The sequence below is a fragment of the Haematobia irritans genome, chromosome 4, assembly GCF_050003625.1.
Source record: "Haematobia irritans isolate KBUSLIRL chromosome 4, ASM5000362v1, whole genome shotgun sequence".
NCBI lineage: Eukaryota > Metazoa > Arthropoda > Insecta > Diptera > Muscidae > Haematobia > Haematobia irritans.
In genome coordinates, this window is record NC_134400.1 from 90,810,988 (window position 1) to 90,830,383 (window position 19,396).

Sequence of the window (19,396 nt, forward strand, 5' to 3'; positions counted from 1 at the left end):
TGACTAAATTTGACATGCATAGTTAGAATAATAATTCTGCAATCTCTGCAAAATTTCACGTAAATGGAGTATAACTATAGCCTCCGTGATCATATGAGTGTAAATCGGGCGAAAGATATATATGGGAGCTATATCTAAATCTGAACCGATTTCAACGAAATTTGGCACACTTACCGATACTATTAAACGTACTCCTTGTGCCAAATGTGAAGCAATTCAGGGCAAAACTCTGGCTTTTGAGGCCATATAAGTCCACATCGGACCAAAGATATATATGGGAGCTATATCTAAATCTAAACCGATTTTAACCAAATTTGGCACACATAATGACACCGTTAAACCTACCTCTTGTGCAAAATTTGAAGCAAGTCAGGACAAAACTCTAGCTTTTGAGGCCATATAAGTGCAAATCGGACGAAAGCTATATATGTGAGCTATATCTAAATCTGAAGCGATTTCAATCAAATTAAGCAAGCATTGGTAGAATGTCAATTCTACTCTCTGTGCAAAATTTCACGAAAATCGGTAATAAACTTTGGCCTCTGTTGCCATATGAGTCTAAATCGGACGAAAGATATATATGGGAGCTATATCTAAATCTGAACCGATTTGGCTGATATTTTGCAAGTTTTTCGAGACTCATAAAATATTCGGATGTACGGAATTTGAAGAGCATCGGTTGATAAACATGCCAATTATGACCAGATCGTGGATAAATATATATGACAGCTATATCTAAATCTGAACCGATTTTTTCCAAAATCAATAGCGATCGTCTTTGTTCCCCAAAACGACCCTGTGCCAAATGTGAGGACGATCGGACTTAAACTGCGACCTGTACTTTGCGCACAAAAATACATGAACAGACAGACAGACAGACGGACGGACAGACAGACAGACAGACAGACAGACGGACATCGCTAAATCGACTCAGAATTTAATTCTAAGACGATCGATATACTAAACGATGGGTCTCAGACTTTTCCTTCTTGGGGTTACATACAAATGCACAAACTTATTATACCCTGTACCACAGTAGTGGTGAAGGGTATAAAAAAAAATAATCTTCAAGATTTTGGCTTTCAACAGAAAATTTACAGAAAGTCTATTTTTTCTAAAATTTAGAACCATATGTGGGTTCAAAACATAACATCAAATTTCAAATAAATCTGCTGACTTCTGCCATGTGTAATCAATAATAAAGTTTCCAATGGTTTTTAAATTTCTTTTTAATTTTGTGCACTAATATAAAGGGTGATTTGTTAAGAGCTTGATAACTTTTTAAAAAAAAAAAACGCATAAAATTTGCAAAATCTCATCGGTTCTTTATTTGAAACGTTAGATTGGTCCATGACATTTACTTTTTGAAGATAATTTCATTTAAATGTTGACCGCGGCTGCGTCTTAGGTGGTCCATTCGGAAAGTCCAATTTTGGGCAACTTTTTCGAGCATTTCGGCCGGAATAGCCCGAATTTCTTCGGAAATGTTGTCCTCCAAAGCTGGAATAGTTGCTGGCTTATTTCTGTAGACTTTAGACTTGACATAGCCCCACAAAAAATAGTCTAAAGGCGTCAAATCGCATGATCTTGGTGGCCAACTTACCGGTCCATTTCTTGAGATGAATTGTTCTCCGAAGTTTTCCCTCAAAATGGCCATAGAATCGCGAGCTGTGTGGCATGTAGCGCCATCTTGTTGAAACCACATGTCAACCAAGTTCAGTTCTTCCATTTTTGGCAACAAAAAGTTTGTTAGCATCGAACGATAGCGATCGCCATTCACCGTAACGTTGCGTCCAACAGCATCTTTGAAAAAATACGGTCCAATGATTCCACCAGCGTACAAACCACACCAAACAGTGCATTTTTCGGGATGCATGGGCAGTTCTTGAACGGCTTCTGGATGCTCTTCACTCCAAATGCGGCAATTTTGCTTATTTACGTAGCCATTCAACCAGAAATGAGCCTCATCGCTGAACAAAATTTGTCGATAAAAAAGCGGATTTTCTGCCAACTTTTCTAGGGCCCATTCACTGAAAATTCGACGTTGTGGCTCGTTAGTAAGTCTATTCATGATGAAATGTCAAAGCATACTGAGCATCTTTCTCTTTGACACCATGTCTGAAATCCCACGTGATCTGTCAAATACTAATGCATGAAAATCCTAACCTCAAAAGAATCACCCTTTACTTAGGACTTCTAATAGTTGCCATACATATTTTCTAAGTATTTCTAGATTTATGCCAGGAAAGAATTTACTTGGTATCGCAATAAAACTTCAATTTGCCGCAGTGACAGTGACCAACTTTATTGTGGCCACAATTTCCTTTTAGTAATTAACCTTTGCTGAAGTAAATAATTTCAGTTATTTAAATTTTAATGGACTCATGCATTCGAAAGGATATGGATGTAATGGTCATTTTTGCAATGTTATGCCTTTGAGTTTAGTAGCAAATTGGTAATCCAAAGATTCACACGTACCTCAATCACTATAGCTCGTTAAAGTTGAAGAATTGGGAATTAAAATACAATCAACAGAAGTTTATCCAAGTGCACTAGAGTGACGAAAACCTAAGGTGAATTTGTTGGTAAAAGATAAAATCTTTTTTTCTTCTCCTGAAATGAAATACAGTTATGAGAAGGTTGTTTTTTCTTTAATCCTTTTTTTTTCAACATGGCAAATACTATCTTTTCGTTATAGCCATAACCGATTTTCTTTGGTTAGATTGGGTTTGTTGCTTGTGCTGAATTGTGGGCAGAAGGTCTTCATTGTTGGTGTTGCTATAAGGATAATTAGTTCCAATATTTTTAAGGTATGTGTTGGATACAGAGAAACACTTTATATTCCTTCTGAGGTCACAAACGAAACAAATTTGAACATATAACGTGGTCAAGTCAGAAAATAATAGCACAGATAAAATTCGAAATATATATTAAAAAAATTTCAAAAATTGTCATTTTCGAATTTGGACAATTTAATATTGCATATTATAATATAATAATATAATATTTTAATATTCCTGCCTTGTGCTCATTTGTGCTTTATACTTTATAGTTGGGAGCCACCGTGCTGCAATATTTATCATGCCTGCCGTACATACATATGGTCGTGGGTTGGTACCGAACTCCAATGTGGAATGCCGTTTGGACTCGGCTATCAAAAATTACGTCCCTTGTCATTGAGCAAAACATAGAATCGAGCTCAGTGTTACCGTTGTGCCACTTTAGTGGCAAATTTGCCACTTTTTTTTGGCCGGCGCCACTAAATGCGATACTTTTTACGATTTAGTGCCAATTTTGCAATAATGTGTGTCACTTTTTCAAAAGTTTAAACTTTATGGGAATTTAACACTATAAAGAGATGTGCAATGCAAAAAAATTGAATATTGTGCACCAACAATAAACAGCTATCGTCCATTAATTCTATAATGTGTGAACGGTTATGATTCAATTTAAGTTGGTAAAGCGTAATCGGAATACGTCAAATTTATTGTGGCATTAAATATCGTTTCTATTATAATTTTGAACACGTTTAATGTTTGTAGTGCGACCAAAGAATAATTGATGATGGATCTCATGAGACCTCAGTTACAAAAACAAGTTTACAATCACTCTTGGAGACTGATTATTCCAGTTCGACAGACTATAATTCAGATATAATATATTTAACAAAAAATATTCTATTACAAATATACATATTTTTTAAGAAAGAGTTATGTTGCAATTAGTGATTTAGCAGTTATCGACTATAAAAATTCTTTGTATATTAAAGATGTTACGAAAATTACATAGTGCACGAAGCCAAATCACTAATTATTTCAGAAAACATCTCTTAACTGATATTGTAACAGTTAAAACTTATGTATGTTCTAAAATTTTACCCTAAAATTGTGCTCAAATTTTATCATTAATTGACTTAATGACAAAAAATTTAATAATAAAAAAAAAACTTATGTATATTCTAAATTTTTACCCTAAAACTGTGCTCAAATTTTATCATTAATTGACATAATGACAAAAATAATAATAAAAAAATTAGTAATAAAAAAATTCTTAGATCCACATTACTTAAAAACCAGTGATGATATAAATTATGTTGATATCGTAAATGAATTCAAAGATATAATTAATAGGCCTGATGATTTCATAAACGTTTAAAAATAATTTTAAAGCGTATTTGTTTTCCAATTTGTATGAAAATCGCAAAATATATTTTAACTTTACCTCGCAGTATTTATTTTTTACGTTTTTTATTTCTTTTTTGGTATAAGTTAATAAAAAAGAATGTGCCACTGTTTGCGCCACTTTTCAAAAATAATTATGCCACTTTTTTGACGTTTGCCACTTTTTGAAAATTCCCAGCGGTAACGCTGATCGAGCTACACTCAGTGATAAGAGAAAACTTGAAAAATTTAATTGTGAGCCTAAAATATCGGTCTGCCACTATACCTAACCTAACCTTATATTTCAACCGTTTCGGAAAAGAGCCGGATTAATTTTAAAACAAGTAAATATGGCCAGCCCGAATCTCATGTACTCTCTATTATGGATTGTACACAAAGTTCCACTAAAAATTGTCATCCGCAATTGAATTATTTGGGTTATGGTAACTCTTGCCGATGGCATCACTGAAACAAATCATGCCCGGTTCCAACGATTTTGTCTATACACTAATGATATGAGTAAGGACATATCACAATGGACTGAATAGTCTAAGTGAGCCTGACAATAAATCGGTCTGCCACTCTAACCTAAGGACATATTTAAGACACAATTATCTTTTAAATTTGATTTTTGTACTTGATTCTAGGAAACAAATTTTAATTTATTATTTTTTGTCAGCTTATTTCTCCATTTGCTATCAAAGTCCATTTAGACGTGTTAACAACTACTTGAATTTCCAAATTCAGACACGACTTCAAGTATAATTTCTACTTGATTGTATTGGAGTAATTTTTTTTTCATGATTCTTAAAAAGCTTCACGTATCGAATTTAAGCCGCATCGAATGAAATTTGTTCTTCCAAGAATTTTTTCATCGAAGTTCAGGCATCGGTTTATATTGGAGCTAGATAATTATATCTAGCCTATTTGGATCAATTTTTGGTATGTTGTCAAGAGGAGGCCAAATGTGGGGGTCGGTTTATATGAGAGCTACATATATCTAAAACTGGATCGATATGACCCATTTTCAATACCTACATTAATAACAACTATTTGTACAAAGTTTCAAGTCGATAGATTGTTTCTCTTGGAAGTTAGCGTAATTTCAACAGACGGTCGTCCGTCATTAGATCGACTCGGAATTTCATCACCATCCTGTGAAGCAGGGTACAAAAAGTTCCAAAATATATGTTTACAAAAATAAATAAAATTGAAGAAAAAAAGTTGTCTTGGGAGCGTAGCTTCTCCATTTGCAAGGCGGGCATGCTATAAAATCTCAATTCTGAGAGAAGAAAATTTGTGTGTTTGTATGTAGATAGCTTTAGCGCATTTATCTCTTCCTACTCGCAGATATACTGGTCGCTGTGTAAGTAGCAAATGTGATACCAAACTCTTCGTTGCTATACATTTTAGGTCTGTGAAATAATTAAACGCTTATCACGCTTATTTGGATACAAACTAAAGCTATTTTATCAGCATATCAACCATGGCATGTGTATGCACTTGACACCCCTAGTCATAAATAACACTCCCACCATTTTTCGATCCTTTGATAAGACAACCGAATTTCCTCTTCCCAATAAGCCATCCATAGAGAGGCTATAAATTCATAGTCACATTCCATAATTGATATCGTCTTCTTTTTATTCTCTACTTACAGAACAAATCCATCATTTCCCTTTGAACGACGGGCGACATCAGTCTACATCGGTAGCCGCTAATGTAGACCAAAAGCTACCAAAAAATACATGTTGTATACTGTAATTCACTGTAATATAGTTTAGCTTAATTAGCCTCCATCCTATCACTTGGCAAAATACTACTACTCGTTCTACTATACCCATACAAGTATCTCGTTTGCTTTATGAAAAGAAACTGTGATTTAATTTTAAAGTTCAATCCACCATCAACCATCGAATAAAATAAAATAACCCTCAATACAAAGAAAAAACTTAAGAAAAAAGACAAATCCGCTGTTACCTCAAATATCCAACGACCACATCCACTACTCCAAATTTGCGCTAACAAGAAAGTTGATATTTTAAACTAAAGCAGCTGAACGTGAAGATTTTTATCGAAATTTTGGCTGGTGTTAACGGAAAGAAGGAACCATAGATGAAATGTAGCGGTAAGTAAGAACGCCAAGATATTGAAAATAAATTTTCTTAATAATCACTGGTTATAACGACGGTTGCCACTCGTACCAAAAATAAACCACCACAATTTCAAGAAAATTTTTTACCAAATTTAAAACAAAAACAAGTAAGGAAGGTCTACAGTCGGGCGGGGCCGACTATATTATACCCTGCACCACTTTGTAGGTCTAAATTTTCGATACCATATCACATCCGTCAAATGTGTTGGGTGCTATATATAAAGGTTTGTCCCAAATACATACATTTGAATATCACGCGATCTGGACAGAATTTGATAGACTTTTACAAAATCTATAGACTCAAAATTTAAGTCGGCTAATGCACTAGGGTGGAACACAATGTTAGTAAAAAATATGGGAAACGTTTAAATCTGAAGCAATTTTAAGGAAACTTCGAAAAAGTTTATTTATGATTTATCGCTCGATATATATGTATTAGAAGTTTAGGAAAATTAGAGTCATTTTTACAACTTTTCGAGTAAGCAGTGGCGATTTTACAAGGAAAATGTATTTTGACCATTTTTGTCGAAATCAGAAAAACATATATATGGGAGCTATATCTAAATCTGAACCGATTTCAACCAAATTTGGCACGCATAGCAACAATGCTAATTCTACTCCCTGTGTAAAATTTCAACTAAATCGGAGTTAAAAATTGGCCTCTGTGGTCATATGAGTGTAAATCGGGCGAAAGCTATATATGGGAGATATATCTAAATCTGAACCGATTTCAACCAAATTTGGCACGCATAGCTACAATGCTAATTCTACTCCCTGTGCAAAATTTCAAATAAATCGGAGCAAAAAATTTGCCTCTGTGGTCATATGAGTGTAAATCGGCCGAAAGCTATATATTGGAGCTATATCTAAATCTGAACCGATTTCAACCAAATTTGGCACGCATAGCTACAATGCTAATTCTACTCCCTGTGCAAAATTTCAACTAAATCGGAGCAAAACATTGGCCTCTGTGGTCATATGAGTGTAAATCGGGCGAAAGCTATATATGGGAGCTATATCTAAATCTGAACCGATTTCAACCAAATTTGGCACGCATAGCAACAATGCTAATTCTACTCCTCAACCAAATTGGGATAAAACTCTGGCTTCTGGGACCGTATTAGTCCATATCGGGCGAAAGATATATATGGGAGCTATATCTAAATCTGAACCGATTTCAATAAAATTTGGCACACTTGACTATAGTACAAATTGTTCTTCTTGTGCAAAATTTTAAGCAAATTAGGGTAAAACTCTGGCTTCTGGGGCCATCTAAGTCCATATCGGGCGAAATATATATATGGGAGCTATATCTAAATCTGAACCAATTTCTTCCAAAATCAATAGGGATCTTTTCTGAGCCAAAACACATACTTATGCCAAATTTGAAGGCGATTGGACTAAAACTGCGACCTAGACTTTGATTACAAAAATGTGTTCACGGACAGACGGACAGACGGACAGACGGACATGGCTATATCGACTCAGGAGCCCACCCTGAGCATTTTTGCCAAAGACGCCATGTGTCTATCTCGTCTCCTTCTGGTGTTGCAAACATATGCACTAACTTATAATACCCTGTTCCACAGTGTGGAGCAGGGTATAAAAATCCTATTTTGAAGTTTTTGGTTAGCATGAAAATATTTTGTCAAAATTTTATTTATTTTTGAAAATTTTGTAAAAAATTTATTTCTATAGAAAAATTTCTCAAAATTTTATTTCTATACAATATTTTGTCAAAATTTAATTGCTAAAGAAAATTTTGTCAAAATTTTCTTTCTATAGAAAATTTTGTCAAAATTTTGTTTCTATAGAAAATTTTGTCAAAATTTTATTTCTGCAGAAAAATTTGTCAACATTTTATTTCTATAGAAAATTTTGTCAAAATTTTGTTTCTGTGGGGAACCCACATACTACTTGGTTAGAAATCGAGTAGGTTTTCAAATAAGAATTGTGACAACTAAAAAATAAATTTTGATTCTGTACATTTTTTCAACTTCAGAAGTTTAATAAAATAAAAAATAAAATTTTCTTATCAGATAATTTTATAATTGGTGACCCCGACGTGATATGGCGATGAGTTTATAAGCGTCCTAACTTCGGAGTACGAGGATAAATTTACCAATAATTTCAAATTGTTGTTCCTCATTACTCAATTTTTTTCTTTTTAGATCAATGGTCAGACCAAAATATTTTAAAAAATCTGCGCCGATAATGGGATGACGTTAGTCAGTCGGAAATTATAGAAAATTTTGTCAACATTTTATTTCTATAGAAAATTTTGTCAAAATTTCATTTCTATAGAAAATTTTGTCAAAATTTCATTTCTATAGAAAATTTTGTCAAAATTTTATTTCTATAGAAAATTTTGTCAAAATTTTATTTCTATGGACAATTTTGTCAAAATTTTATTACTATAAAAAATTTTGTCAAAATTTTATTACTATAAAAAATTTTGTCAAAATTTTATTACTATACAAAATTTTATCCAAATTTTATTTGTATAGAAAATTTTGTCAAAATTTTATTTCTAAAGAAACTTTTGCCAAAATGTTATTTCTATATAGAAAATTTTGTCAAAATTGTATTTCTATAGAACATTTTGACAAAAATTTATTTCTATAGAACATTTTGTCCAAATTTGTTTTCTATAGAAAATTTTATTTCTATAGAAAATTTTGTGAAAATTTTATTTCTATAGAAAATTTTGGCAAAAATTTATTTCTATAGAACATTTTGTCAAAAATTTATTTCTATAGAAAATTTTGTCAAAAAATTATTTCTATAGAAAATTTTGTCAAAATTTGTTTTCTATAGAAAATTTTGTGAAAATTTTATTTCTATAGAAAATTTTGTGAAAATTTTATTTCTATAGAAAATTTTGGCAAAATTTTGTTTCTATTGAAAATGTTGTCGAATTTTTATTTCTATATAAAATTTTGTCAAAATTTAATTGCCATAGAAAATTTTGTCAAAAATTTATTTCTATAGAAAATTTTGTCAAAATTTTATTTTAATTTACTTCCAAATATAATTTCTATAGAAAATTTTGTCAACATTTTTGTACAGAAAATTGAAGGACCTCTTAGTTGGTGAGGAATATTTTGCAAAATCTATGAAAATATTAGGAATTCTACCAGTCTACCAAACAAAAAAAATTTTTGAATTTTTGTAGGATACTACCAACTATGGCAACTGTGGTTATAATTCTTGCAAAGCCCATTATAGTTATTATTCAATATTAATTTGAAAAGGAACAAAAAGAAAATTTTATACAGCAAAAATTAGTTAATAGTTTTCTAAAATGGGTACATTTTACGGCTCCACAAAATAACACCCCAATGAAATAATGCCTCAAATCTTTATAGAACAAAAACAATTTTGGTGAGGAAATTTATTTTATTTGTTGGGCTTCGTTTCATTTTTAAGATTAGAATTTTATTTTATAATAAGATAAGGTGAAATGAGCTCCTAAACCCAATTGGGTTAGGGCCACAAATGTGGGATGACGCTTTTATCTATAAAAAAAATTTCGAAATTTTATTTCTGTAGAAAATTTTGTCAAACTTTTATTTCTATAGAAAATTTTGTCAAAAGTTTATTTCTATACAAAATTTTAATTCTAAAGAAAATTGTGTCAAAATTTTATTTCAATAAAAAATTTTGTCAAAATGTTATTTCTATGGAAAATTTTGTCAAATTTGTATTTTTATAGAAAATTTTGTCAAAATTGTATTTCTATAGAAATGAAATGTTACTATATCTACAAAAAGGGAAAACTTATAAAGGACTTTGTGAGTTCTCCCTAAAATGAAAATTAAAATTTTAGAAGATATTGAATATTTAGAAAATTATTTCGAAATTTACAAAGGACTTTGATAGTATGACCTAACACGAAAATTAAAATTTGAAAAGGCATTGAATATTTGGAAAATTATGTCGAAATTTAATTTATATTGAGAATTTTGTTAAAATTGTATTTCTATAAAAAATTTTTTCAAAATTTTATTTCTATATTTTGTTTTAATTTTCTTTTAAATTTAATTTCTATAGAATTTTTTTCTACAGAAACTTGAAGTTGGAGAGGAATATTTTGCAAAATCTATCAAAAGACTAGGAATTCTACCAATCTACCAAACAGTAAAAAATCTACCAATTTTGATAGAATACTATCAACTGTGGCAACCGTGGGTATAACTCTTGCGAAGCCCTTATAGAGTTATTTTTCAATATTAATTTGAAAAGGAGCAAAAAAAGTTTTATACAAGAAAAATTAGTTAATAGTTTTCTAAAATGGGTACATTTTACGACTCCACAAATTAACACCCCAATGAAATAATGCTCCAAAGACAAAAATGAAATAAAGCTTCAAATCTTTATAGGGCAAAAAAATTTTGTTTTGGGAATTTATTTTAGTTTTTGGGCTTCGTTTCATTTCTAAGATGATGAGGTGAAAATGAGCCCCTAAACTCAATTGGAATAGGGTAACGAGTGTGAGGGGACGCTTCATATTGAATATGAGCCCCGAAAGATGGAACTGAAGCATGGAAATCGATCCCAAAATAAAATTTGGGGTCATTTTCAATTTCGGTGTAAAAACCTTGTAAAAATGAACTGTTGGAAATGATATGAAGTTTCAAGAAAACAAATTTAAATAACAATCTATTGGGGGTTGCGTTAGCCCATATTGGATTCTATCCACAGGAGAAAGTCTTAAATCCCATCCAAGAATAACTCTCATAACCAGCTAATCATGTAGATAATCCTATTTAAAATGTAATAATAAGTAGTTGTTATTTGGCATCACTCCGGATTACATTCATATACACATATTGTAAGAGGAAAGTACTTCACCCCAGGCATAATTTCGGCCATGAAATAAGTAGTGTATTAAAAACATATGTTCACCTAGTTTCAAAAATAACCACTTATAGTCGCAGGTATCCCAATCTCGAAAATAAAAAGTTTGGCGAAAATACGAATTGTCGAGAATTCGATTACGATAGTAGAGTTCCCTTCTCAGTTGACCACTTATGTAGAATTATTTGAACAGAAGATTAGATATTAGTTCTGTACCATATTCGAAAGTGAAACGTTTTAAATTCCAAACATAAAGCTGGACATTATCTAATGTAACTTGAGGGAGGAGCCAGAAAACGATGTGCAGTTTGCACCCAAAATAAAGAAGAAAATCTAACAAATGTCGCTTGTGTTGGATTCCGAAAACCAATTTAGGAATTGTTTTGAAACTTCTTAATTCGCAATTTGTATTTATTGTTGCTAATTTTACTATTTTCTGAATGAATTTATGTTTTGTGTTGCAAAATCAATTTAAGATTTCATAGCTAGATGTGTTTTGCGTCGATAGAATCAAATTTTTTGAAAATTGGTAGAGAATTGTAGATTTTATAGCGGAAATAAGAAATGGGATAGATATGTCTCATTAGTCGTCAAATAGTTAAGATACCTTGCCACCGGCTACTGTTACCACAACCAATTCTATTGTGGATGACAATCTGTAATAGGATGTGATCTCCATGATGGAGGGTACATAAGATTCGGTCTAGCCGAGTGTATATATTAGGATGTAGTTGTTTCTTATAGACTTTCTTATGGTTTCTTTGACATTCTTCTTCCTTTTCATTGATTAGCGGATCTATGGTCGGCGAACGTGATAGAGACCGTGAAACGGTACGCTGGGAAACGGGTGCATCAACACCACCGACCCAATACAATAATGGAGTATTACAAATGGTGGGACAATTGCATGGTGGACAGGCTACAAGCCAACAACAACAGCAGCAGCAACAGCAACAATATCATCATCAACAGCAGCAACAACAACAGCAATTGCCAATACAACGTGATCAGCAACAGCCGCCACAGCAAATTTTGCAAAAACACAAACAACTACAACAACTACAGCAGGACTACAATCTCCAGCAACAGCAACAGCAGCAATTGCAGCAACAAGCCAACAATTGGATCGAAAACGAAACACTTGGACGCCACAGTGCAACATCAACTACAACAACGGCCAACATTGGGGACGGCTGTGATAATCAGCCCTACTACGACACCAGCGGTAATGTCGATTGGAGCAGGGCAATGGGAACCGGTGGAACTGGTGCATACCTTAGCGGCGATGGATCTCTCCCAACAGCTGGCAGTGTTATTTATAACGCTGGCCAAAGTCCTGCAAACGCCCGAGGGCCCCACCACAATCCCAGCGCCGCTCTTACTGGCAACATGGATTATATTGATGGCAGCAGCATTGCTGGCGCATCCGCCGCAACTACGCACACTGCCGGCGGTATTCAAGGCGGCACATCAATCGCTTCAGTTGGCTGGGCCTCCGACACGGCAAATGCTCCTACCACCACCACCGCCATTGCGACCGCCACCTCTACATCAGGTGGTGGCACTGGTAAAGAAGTTCGTTACGCTCCATTCCCAATCACCTCACCCACACATTCGAATCCCACAACTTCCCAGCTGCAACAGGGCCAAATCAATGCAGGCGCTCTCCAACGGACACATTCCAGATCCATGTCCTCCATACCGCCTCCTGAGCCTTTTATGATAGCACAGTCGAAGCAAATGAACAATCGCGTCTCCATCAATGTTGGCGGTGTCAAACACGAAGTGCTCTGGCGTACCCTAGAACGCCTTCCTCACACCCGTTTAGGGCGACTACGCGAATGCACCACCCACGAAGCAATTATTGAGCTATGCGACGACTACTCCCTCATCGACAACGAGTACTTCTTCGATCGTCATCCGAAAAGTTTCAGTTCCATTCTAAATTTCTATCGGACGGGAAAATTGCACATTGTGGATGAGATGTGTGTGCTGGCCTTCAGCGATGACCTCGAATATTGGGGCGTCGATGAGTTGTATTTGGAATCGTGTTGTCAACACAAATACCATCAACGCAAAGAGAATGTGCACGAGGAAATGCGCAAAGAAGCCGAATCCCTAAGGCAACGAGACGAAGAAGAATTCGGTGAAGGAAAATGTGCCGAATATCAGAAGTACTTGTGGGAGTTGCTCGAAAAGCCGAATACAAGTTTTGCGGCGAGGGTAAGTTCGATTGGTTTTCAGTGTTACTTCACATTAGACAATATTGACTCTTAAATATTTTTCCTTATTAATATCAATCAAGTATTCTAGCGTGTTTAGTTTTTTTTTGTTTTCTAATTATTAGTTTAAGTTATAATTAAATTTTAAGTTCGATTATAATATGCCTAAGTTGAAGTTTAATTGTATTCTCATCTCATTTAAAAAAACAAAAGTAAAATTTTTACACTATCTGAAGGTAAGATCGAACTATGGGAAATATTTGTAAAAAAACTGATGCGAAATTTATTTCTACAGACAAATGGAAAAACATGGTTTTGGAACATGCTAATGCTTACGCCGGTGATGCATTAAAATCAGCTGATCACAGAGAAATACATCCAAATGTCATAGGGTTGCCATATTATAAGAATTTCACAATTTCAATAGCATTATTGATTAAAAAAGTCAGTAATTTAAATTCGATTCGTAGTAAAATTTTTATGTTCATAATACGTCTCCATATATTTCTAACTATAAAAAGTCATAATTCGACATTTTAAGTCTCTGTTCCGGAAGGCTGGAAATTCGGTTGGAAAATAATTTAAGCAAAAATTTAGAAAGGTTTCTGAAGGTTTCGAATTCTTAAACCAGAATAGAGGCTATAGTTCTAGAATATTTATAACCAAAACATTTCTGACAATTGTTTTTGTAAAAGTAATTTCATATTTTAGGAAGAGACTGCACTCATAAAAAGATTTTGTTTTATATTTAAGGATTTTGGTATTAGGTTTGGTGGCAGCCAGATGTAATCAGGCTCCACAGTGGTGATGATCACTGAGTGCTATCCGATTCCATGTTAAGCTCAATGTCAAGGGACCTCCTTTTTATACCCGAGTCCGAACGGCGTTCCACATTGCAGTGAAACCACTTAGAGGATTTTGGTATTGATTCCGAACCAAAGAAGTCGCTTCTTTAAGATAAAGAAATTTTTGGGGACCTTTTGATCTTTAACTCTAGGCTTTATAAAATTAAAATTAGGATTTTGTATTCTCTTTTATGGATATATTTTCAAAGCTGTTCAAGGAAATGCGAAATTCAACATCCAATTTATATTTCAAAATAAAAATTGGATTTTTAATTAAAAAGAAAAACTTTACCCAAAAAATGCAAAATCCTCAAGTCTTAGCATACATATGAAGCATTTTCTCTCTAATCCAGAATTAAATATCTCAATTAATTTAAAGATTATTTTTTAAATAAAAAACGTATTTTTTACATTAAGGACAATTTTCGACTTTAATGCAGGAATGCAAAATTTCAAAAGATTCCCCTTTTAAATTTTATGAAACTATGATTACAGAATTTTTAAATTAAAATGTCATTATTTTAACTTAAACTGTGCAACCTACAATAGGATGCATCATTTACCTATTCGGTTAATATTTCTTCAGTGTACTCACTGACTCTATTACAAAACCCCATATGCAAATACATCGTCATAGCATTAATATTTCGTTCAGAGTTACCAAGCACAGGAGAAAAGAAGTTTAAACTTGCTTGTTTTCACTAGAATTTTTAGATATAGGGTAACCATATTTTCGAGTGTTTGACATTTGGATGTATTTTTTTAGTTTCCAGAGGTAATCAGCTGATTGTAATGCAATCAGCTTTAGGAGTTGCATGGATGTTTCTCAAATATTTATTTAAATATTGCCAAATGTAGCCTAACTATTAGACCGGCCCGTTTCTCATTGGTTATTTTTCCCATAGGGTAACCAGTGTCATAAAGGACAAAGTTAATATATTTTTGTATGAAAATTTTCCATTTTTATATTCCGTTTTTTTATTTGGGATGCACAGGATCTCATTTGAGTTGCTCACTGGCATAGTGTAAAAATTTATCAAAATAATTTTTCATATATCACCACAATTTTTTTCGATTATTGTTTGTTTTTTTTCACTCTACTTTTCTTTTGGTCCCAATTTAATCTATTTCTTCTTCTCGTTCTTCTACTATGAAGAAACAGCTGTAAAATAATGCCTTACTTCACCAATGATCACAGCCACGTATAGGGAATAAAAATCCGCAGGATCTGATATTCTTACATTAACGTTTTATTTTCGTTTTAATGACTTCAATTATTTTCATGCTTTGTTGTTTGTTGTGCGATCGATTTCAGATCAATATTCCTTAAACTTTATGTTTCTCTTTAACTTAATATTTACTACTAATACAAATTATCGATATTTAACATAATGGTTCACCAATGTAAAATATCCATGGATCATTTTGTTCTTGAGATGAAAGCGTACAATATGAGCAAGTCAGCTATTCGAGGCGAACTATTGCCAAGAAGACACAGCTTTCAGGAGATTTTTGTAAAAAACAATGGAATAATACGCTTTCCTCCGATGCTGCTGTATATAGCATAATTAAATAATCAATTAAAATTTTTGTGATTATAATTATATGTTGATTAATGTTATATGTTAATTTATATTTATTTATTTTGTTTTATATATAAATGTTGTAGAATATATCGGGGATTAAAAGTAGGCTCATTGTTTGTATATGAATACTTGGTAAGAAACAAAACCACTTCTTACACTGATTTTCGGTGTTTTCAAGACTTCTACAATCGGTGTTTCAGTATTGGTAAGAAACAAAACATTCCAAATAGAGTGATCAGCACTGGTGGACCGGTTTATCTTCTTACACCGATTGTAGGGTTTCTGCCACATTTGGTGGATCGGTAGAACCGGTGTTTTCAAGACTTGAACAATCGGTATTCAGCTTTTGTATGTGCAATGTAAAATTACCACAAAAGAAACTTCCGGTCATTTCGGTTCATTCTTCTAAAATTCACAGTGTATCGGGTTTGCAAACAAAAAATCAAGTTTTTTACCACCAAGAAAAACCGACTTATCACTCTAATTTCAACGTTTTCTCCATCATCTATTAACGGAGTAATAACGGCCTACCTCTACCTGAGGTAATCGTAATTTAAGGGCAATAATAGGTATTCATTACGATTCAAACTGAAACTAAAATAATTCAAAATATTTTGTAAAATTCAGAGTATAATGTTGCCACACATCAAATTTCATAAACGGACATTTATTTTTTCAGCGCAGCCCTCTAAGAAGAAAGAAATAATATCCTTTTAAAATTCCACTTAAAAATAAATACAAAAAAAATATAAAATTTATATTAATTACATTAAATAAAACATAAAATTAAATTTAAAATTAAATTAAAAATAACATTAAATTTGAAATTAAAATGAAAATTAAAACTTAAGTAAAAATAAAAATTAAGCTTAAAATTAAATTGAAATTAAAATGAAATTAGAAATTAAATTTAAAATAAAACATAATATTAAATTAAACAAGTATATACAGGGACGAATCTTAAATACCCACCACAATGAATCAGATATACGAGTAATAGTTACTTTTGAAAACTCTTAGTCGTAGCGAGTTGATAATATATAGAATTTAAGGGTGTTTAATGACAGATATTCTCCTAAGCAGATCATTTAAACCAGTATGCTTCCCGAAGATGGTTAGGTTGAAATGGCAGCCCGATTTTATGACCCCAAAAACCTCTAGATTTCAAACTTCAGGCAAATTGAAAAAAAAAACTATGGTTTACAGAAGCCCAAGGAGAAAACTCGGAAAATTGGTCTATATGGAGGCTACATCAGAACATGGACCGATACGTACCATTTTCTAAAAACCTATTTATGGTCCTAAAAAACCTCTAGATTTCAAATTTAGACAAATTGGATAAAAACTAAGATTTCTAAGGTCAAGAAGTAAACACGGGAGATCGGTATATATGGGGGCTATAGCAAACCATAGACCGATGCACAGGCAAATCAGATTGCAAATACGGTTTCTAGAAGTCCAAGAAGTAATATCGGAAGATCGGTCTATATGGGGGCTATACCAAAACATGGACCGATACACCCCATTTTCGACACACCTATTTGTGGTCTTAGAATACCTCTTGATTTCAAATTTCAGGCAAATCGAATAAAAAATACAGTTTGCAGACGCCCAAGAAGTAAACTCGGGAGATCGGTCTATATGGGGGCTAAACCAAAATATGAACCGAAAAGCACCATTTTCGACACACCCCATTTTCGACTCACCTGTTTTTGGACCTCAAATATCTATAAATTTCAAATTTCAGGCAAATTGGATAAAAACTACACTTTCTAGAAGCTCAAGAAGTAAAATAGGGAGATCGGTCTATATGGGGGCTATACCAAACTATCGACCGATACACACCCCATATTCGGCACATCTATTTGTAGTCTTAGAATAACTCTTGATTTCAAAATTCAGGTGAATCGGAGAAAAAAATACAGTTTCTAGACGCCCAAGAAGTAGAATCGGGAGATCGGTCTATATGTGGGCTATACCAAAACACCATTTTCGGCCCTCCCATTTGTGCTACTAAAGTACATCTAGATTTCCAATTTCAGTCAAATCGGATAGAAAATACGGTTTCTAGAAGCCCAAGACCCCAAATCGGGTGGTCGGTTTATATGGGCGCTATATCAAAACCTGGACCGATATAGGCCATCGTCGAACTTAACCTGCCTGCAAACAAAAGACGAATCTGTGCCAAATTTCAGGACGATAAATGGAGCTATCGTTGAAGAATGTAGCGTGATTACAACAGACAGTCAGACAGACATATAGACGGACATGGTTATATCATCTTAGAATTTCTCCCTGATCAAGAATATATATACTTTATATAGTCGGAAATCGATATTTCGATGTGTTACAAACGGAATGACAAACTTATTATCAGGGTTGGCCTGTCACAAACTGTGACTTTTGGGACATACATTTGCGACGGTATAATACGTATGTCGCAAAAGTCGTAAACCTACTGTAGAAAACCTAATTTTAAATAGAAGAAATTCTGAACATTTTTTAATTTAGTTTGACAGCATTCGCTGTGAGTTTCTGCAGAAATTTGTGAAAGTTTTCCCACGATCAAGCCTATTTTCTTAGGTCGTATCGAAATTCCCTTTGGTGAGTGTGCAAAATACCTTGGGGTTATATTGGACAGGAGACTGAATTTAAAGCTAAGAAAGGTCGGGAAAAGCCACGGTTACCCTGTACTCGTGCAAAAGGCAATAGGACTAAAACCGAAAATTGTGAACATTCTGAAGAATCGAATTCGCTGCCTAGCTGACTCGACTAAAGTATTTTGAGTTTGCGACTTTTGTTACCTTTTCTACATTTACGACGCGTATGTGACGTTTACGACGTTTACAACTTTGCGACAGTCGCAAACCTAAAAAAGTTTGATCTCTGCTTATTATGCCCCCATCACCATTCTATGGTGGTGGCGGTGAGGATTAAAACCATATTAAATATAAAATTAAAATTAGAATTTAAATTAAAAGTAAAATTGAAATTAAAATTAAATTTTATAAATTACAAATAAAATTAGAATTTAAATTTATATTTAAATTAAAATGAATATTAAAATTAAAAATAAAATTATAAATTCAAAATATAAAATATAAAATTTATATTTAAATAAAAATTAATATTAAAATTAAGATTAAATTTACAATTAAAATTGAAATCAATGTCAAAATTAAAATTACAACTAAAAATAAAATTAAAATGATAATTAAACAAAAAAATACAATTCCATTTTCCGTCCATCTAGATAAATTATATGCCTCAAATCTTACCAAATACATTTCATATACAAATACTTTTGGGTATTAAAGATTGAATGAATGATCTACTTAATAATATTATTTCGTTAATCTTTGCTGTTTAAGATAAACGTTTGATGTTTTATGTTTTTTGTTTTTATTATTTTGATTTAAAGTATATAATTTCGATGGTTCGAGTTTATTTAATTTGGAATTTATGTTTCCCATTACGTACTAATAAACAACAAGGGCATAGAATATCCTTTGTAGCGGTCACTATTTCCGCTCACTCTCTCTCGATCTTTTAACGGTTAAAAGTAAAG

The 19,396-nt window shown here is 32.8% G+C and overlaps 1 protein-coding gene across 20 annotated transcripts in view; it reads left to right on the forward strand.

The window, feature by feature from the left end:
* Shab (potassium voltage-gated channel shaker cognate b) overlaps nt 1-19,396 on the forward strand; it is a 559,117-nt gene that overhangs the window by 354,013 nt on the left and 185,708 nt on the right. For 16 of the 20 annotated variants that reach the window (XR_012722069.1, XM_075307721.1, XM_075307720.1 and 13 more), the window contains 2 exons: nt 5,821-6,288; nt 11,967-13,398. Coding sequence is in view for 19 of the 20 variants with exons in the window: in XM_075307721.1 (XP_075163836.1) it covers nt 11,974-13,398 (1,425 nt within the window). In the remaining variant the exon portion in view is untranslated. The remainder of the gene's footprint in view (nt 1-5,820; nt 6,289-11,966; nt 13,399-19,396) is intronic. The other 4 variants (XM_075307725.1, XM_075307726.1, XM_075307727.1 and 1 more) reach the window with 1 other exon arrangement.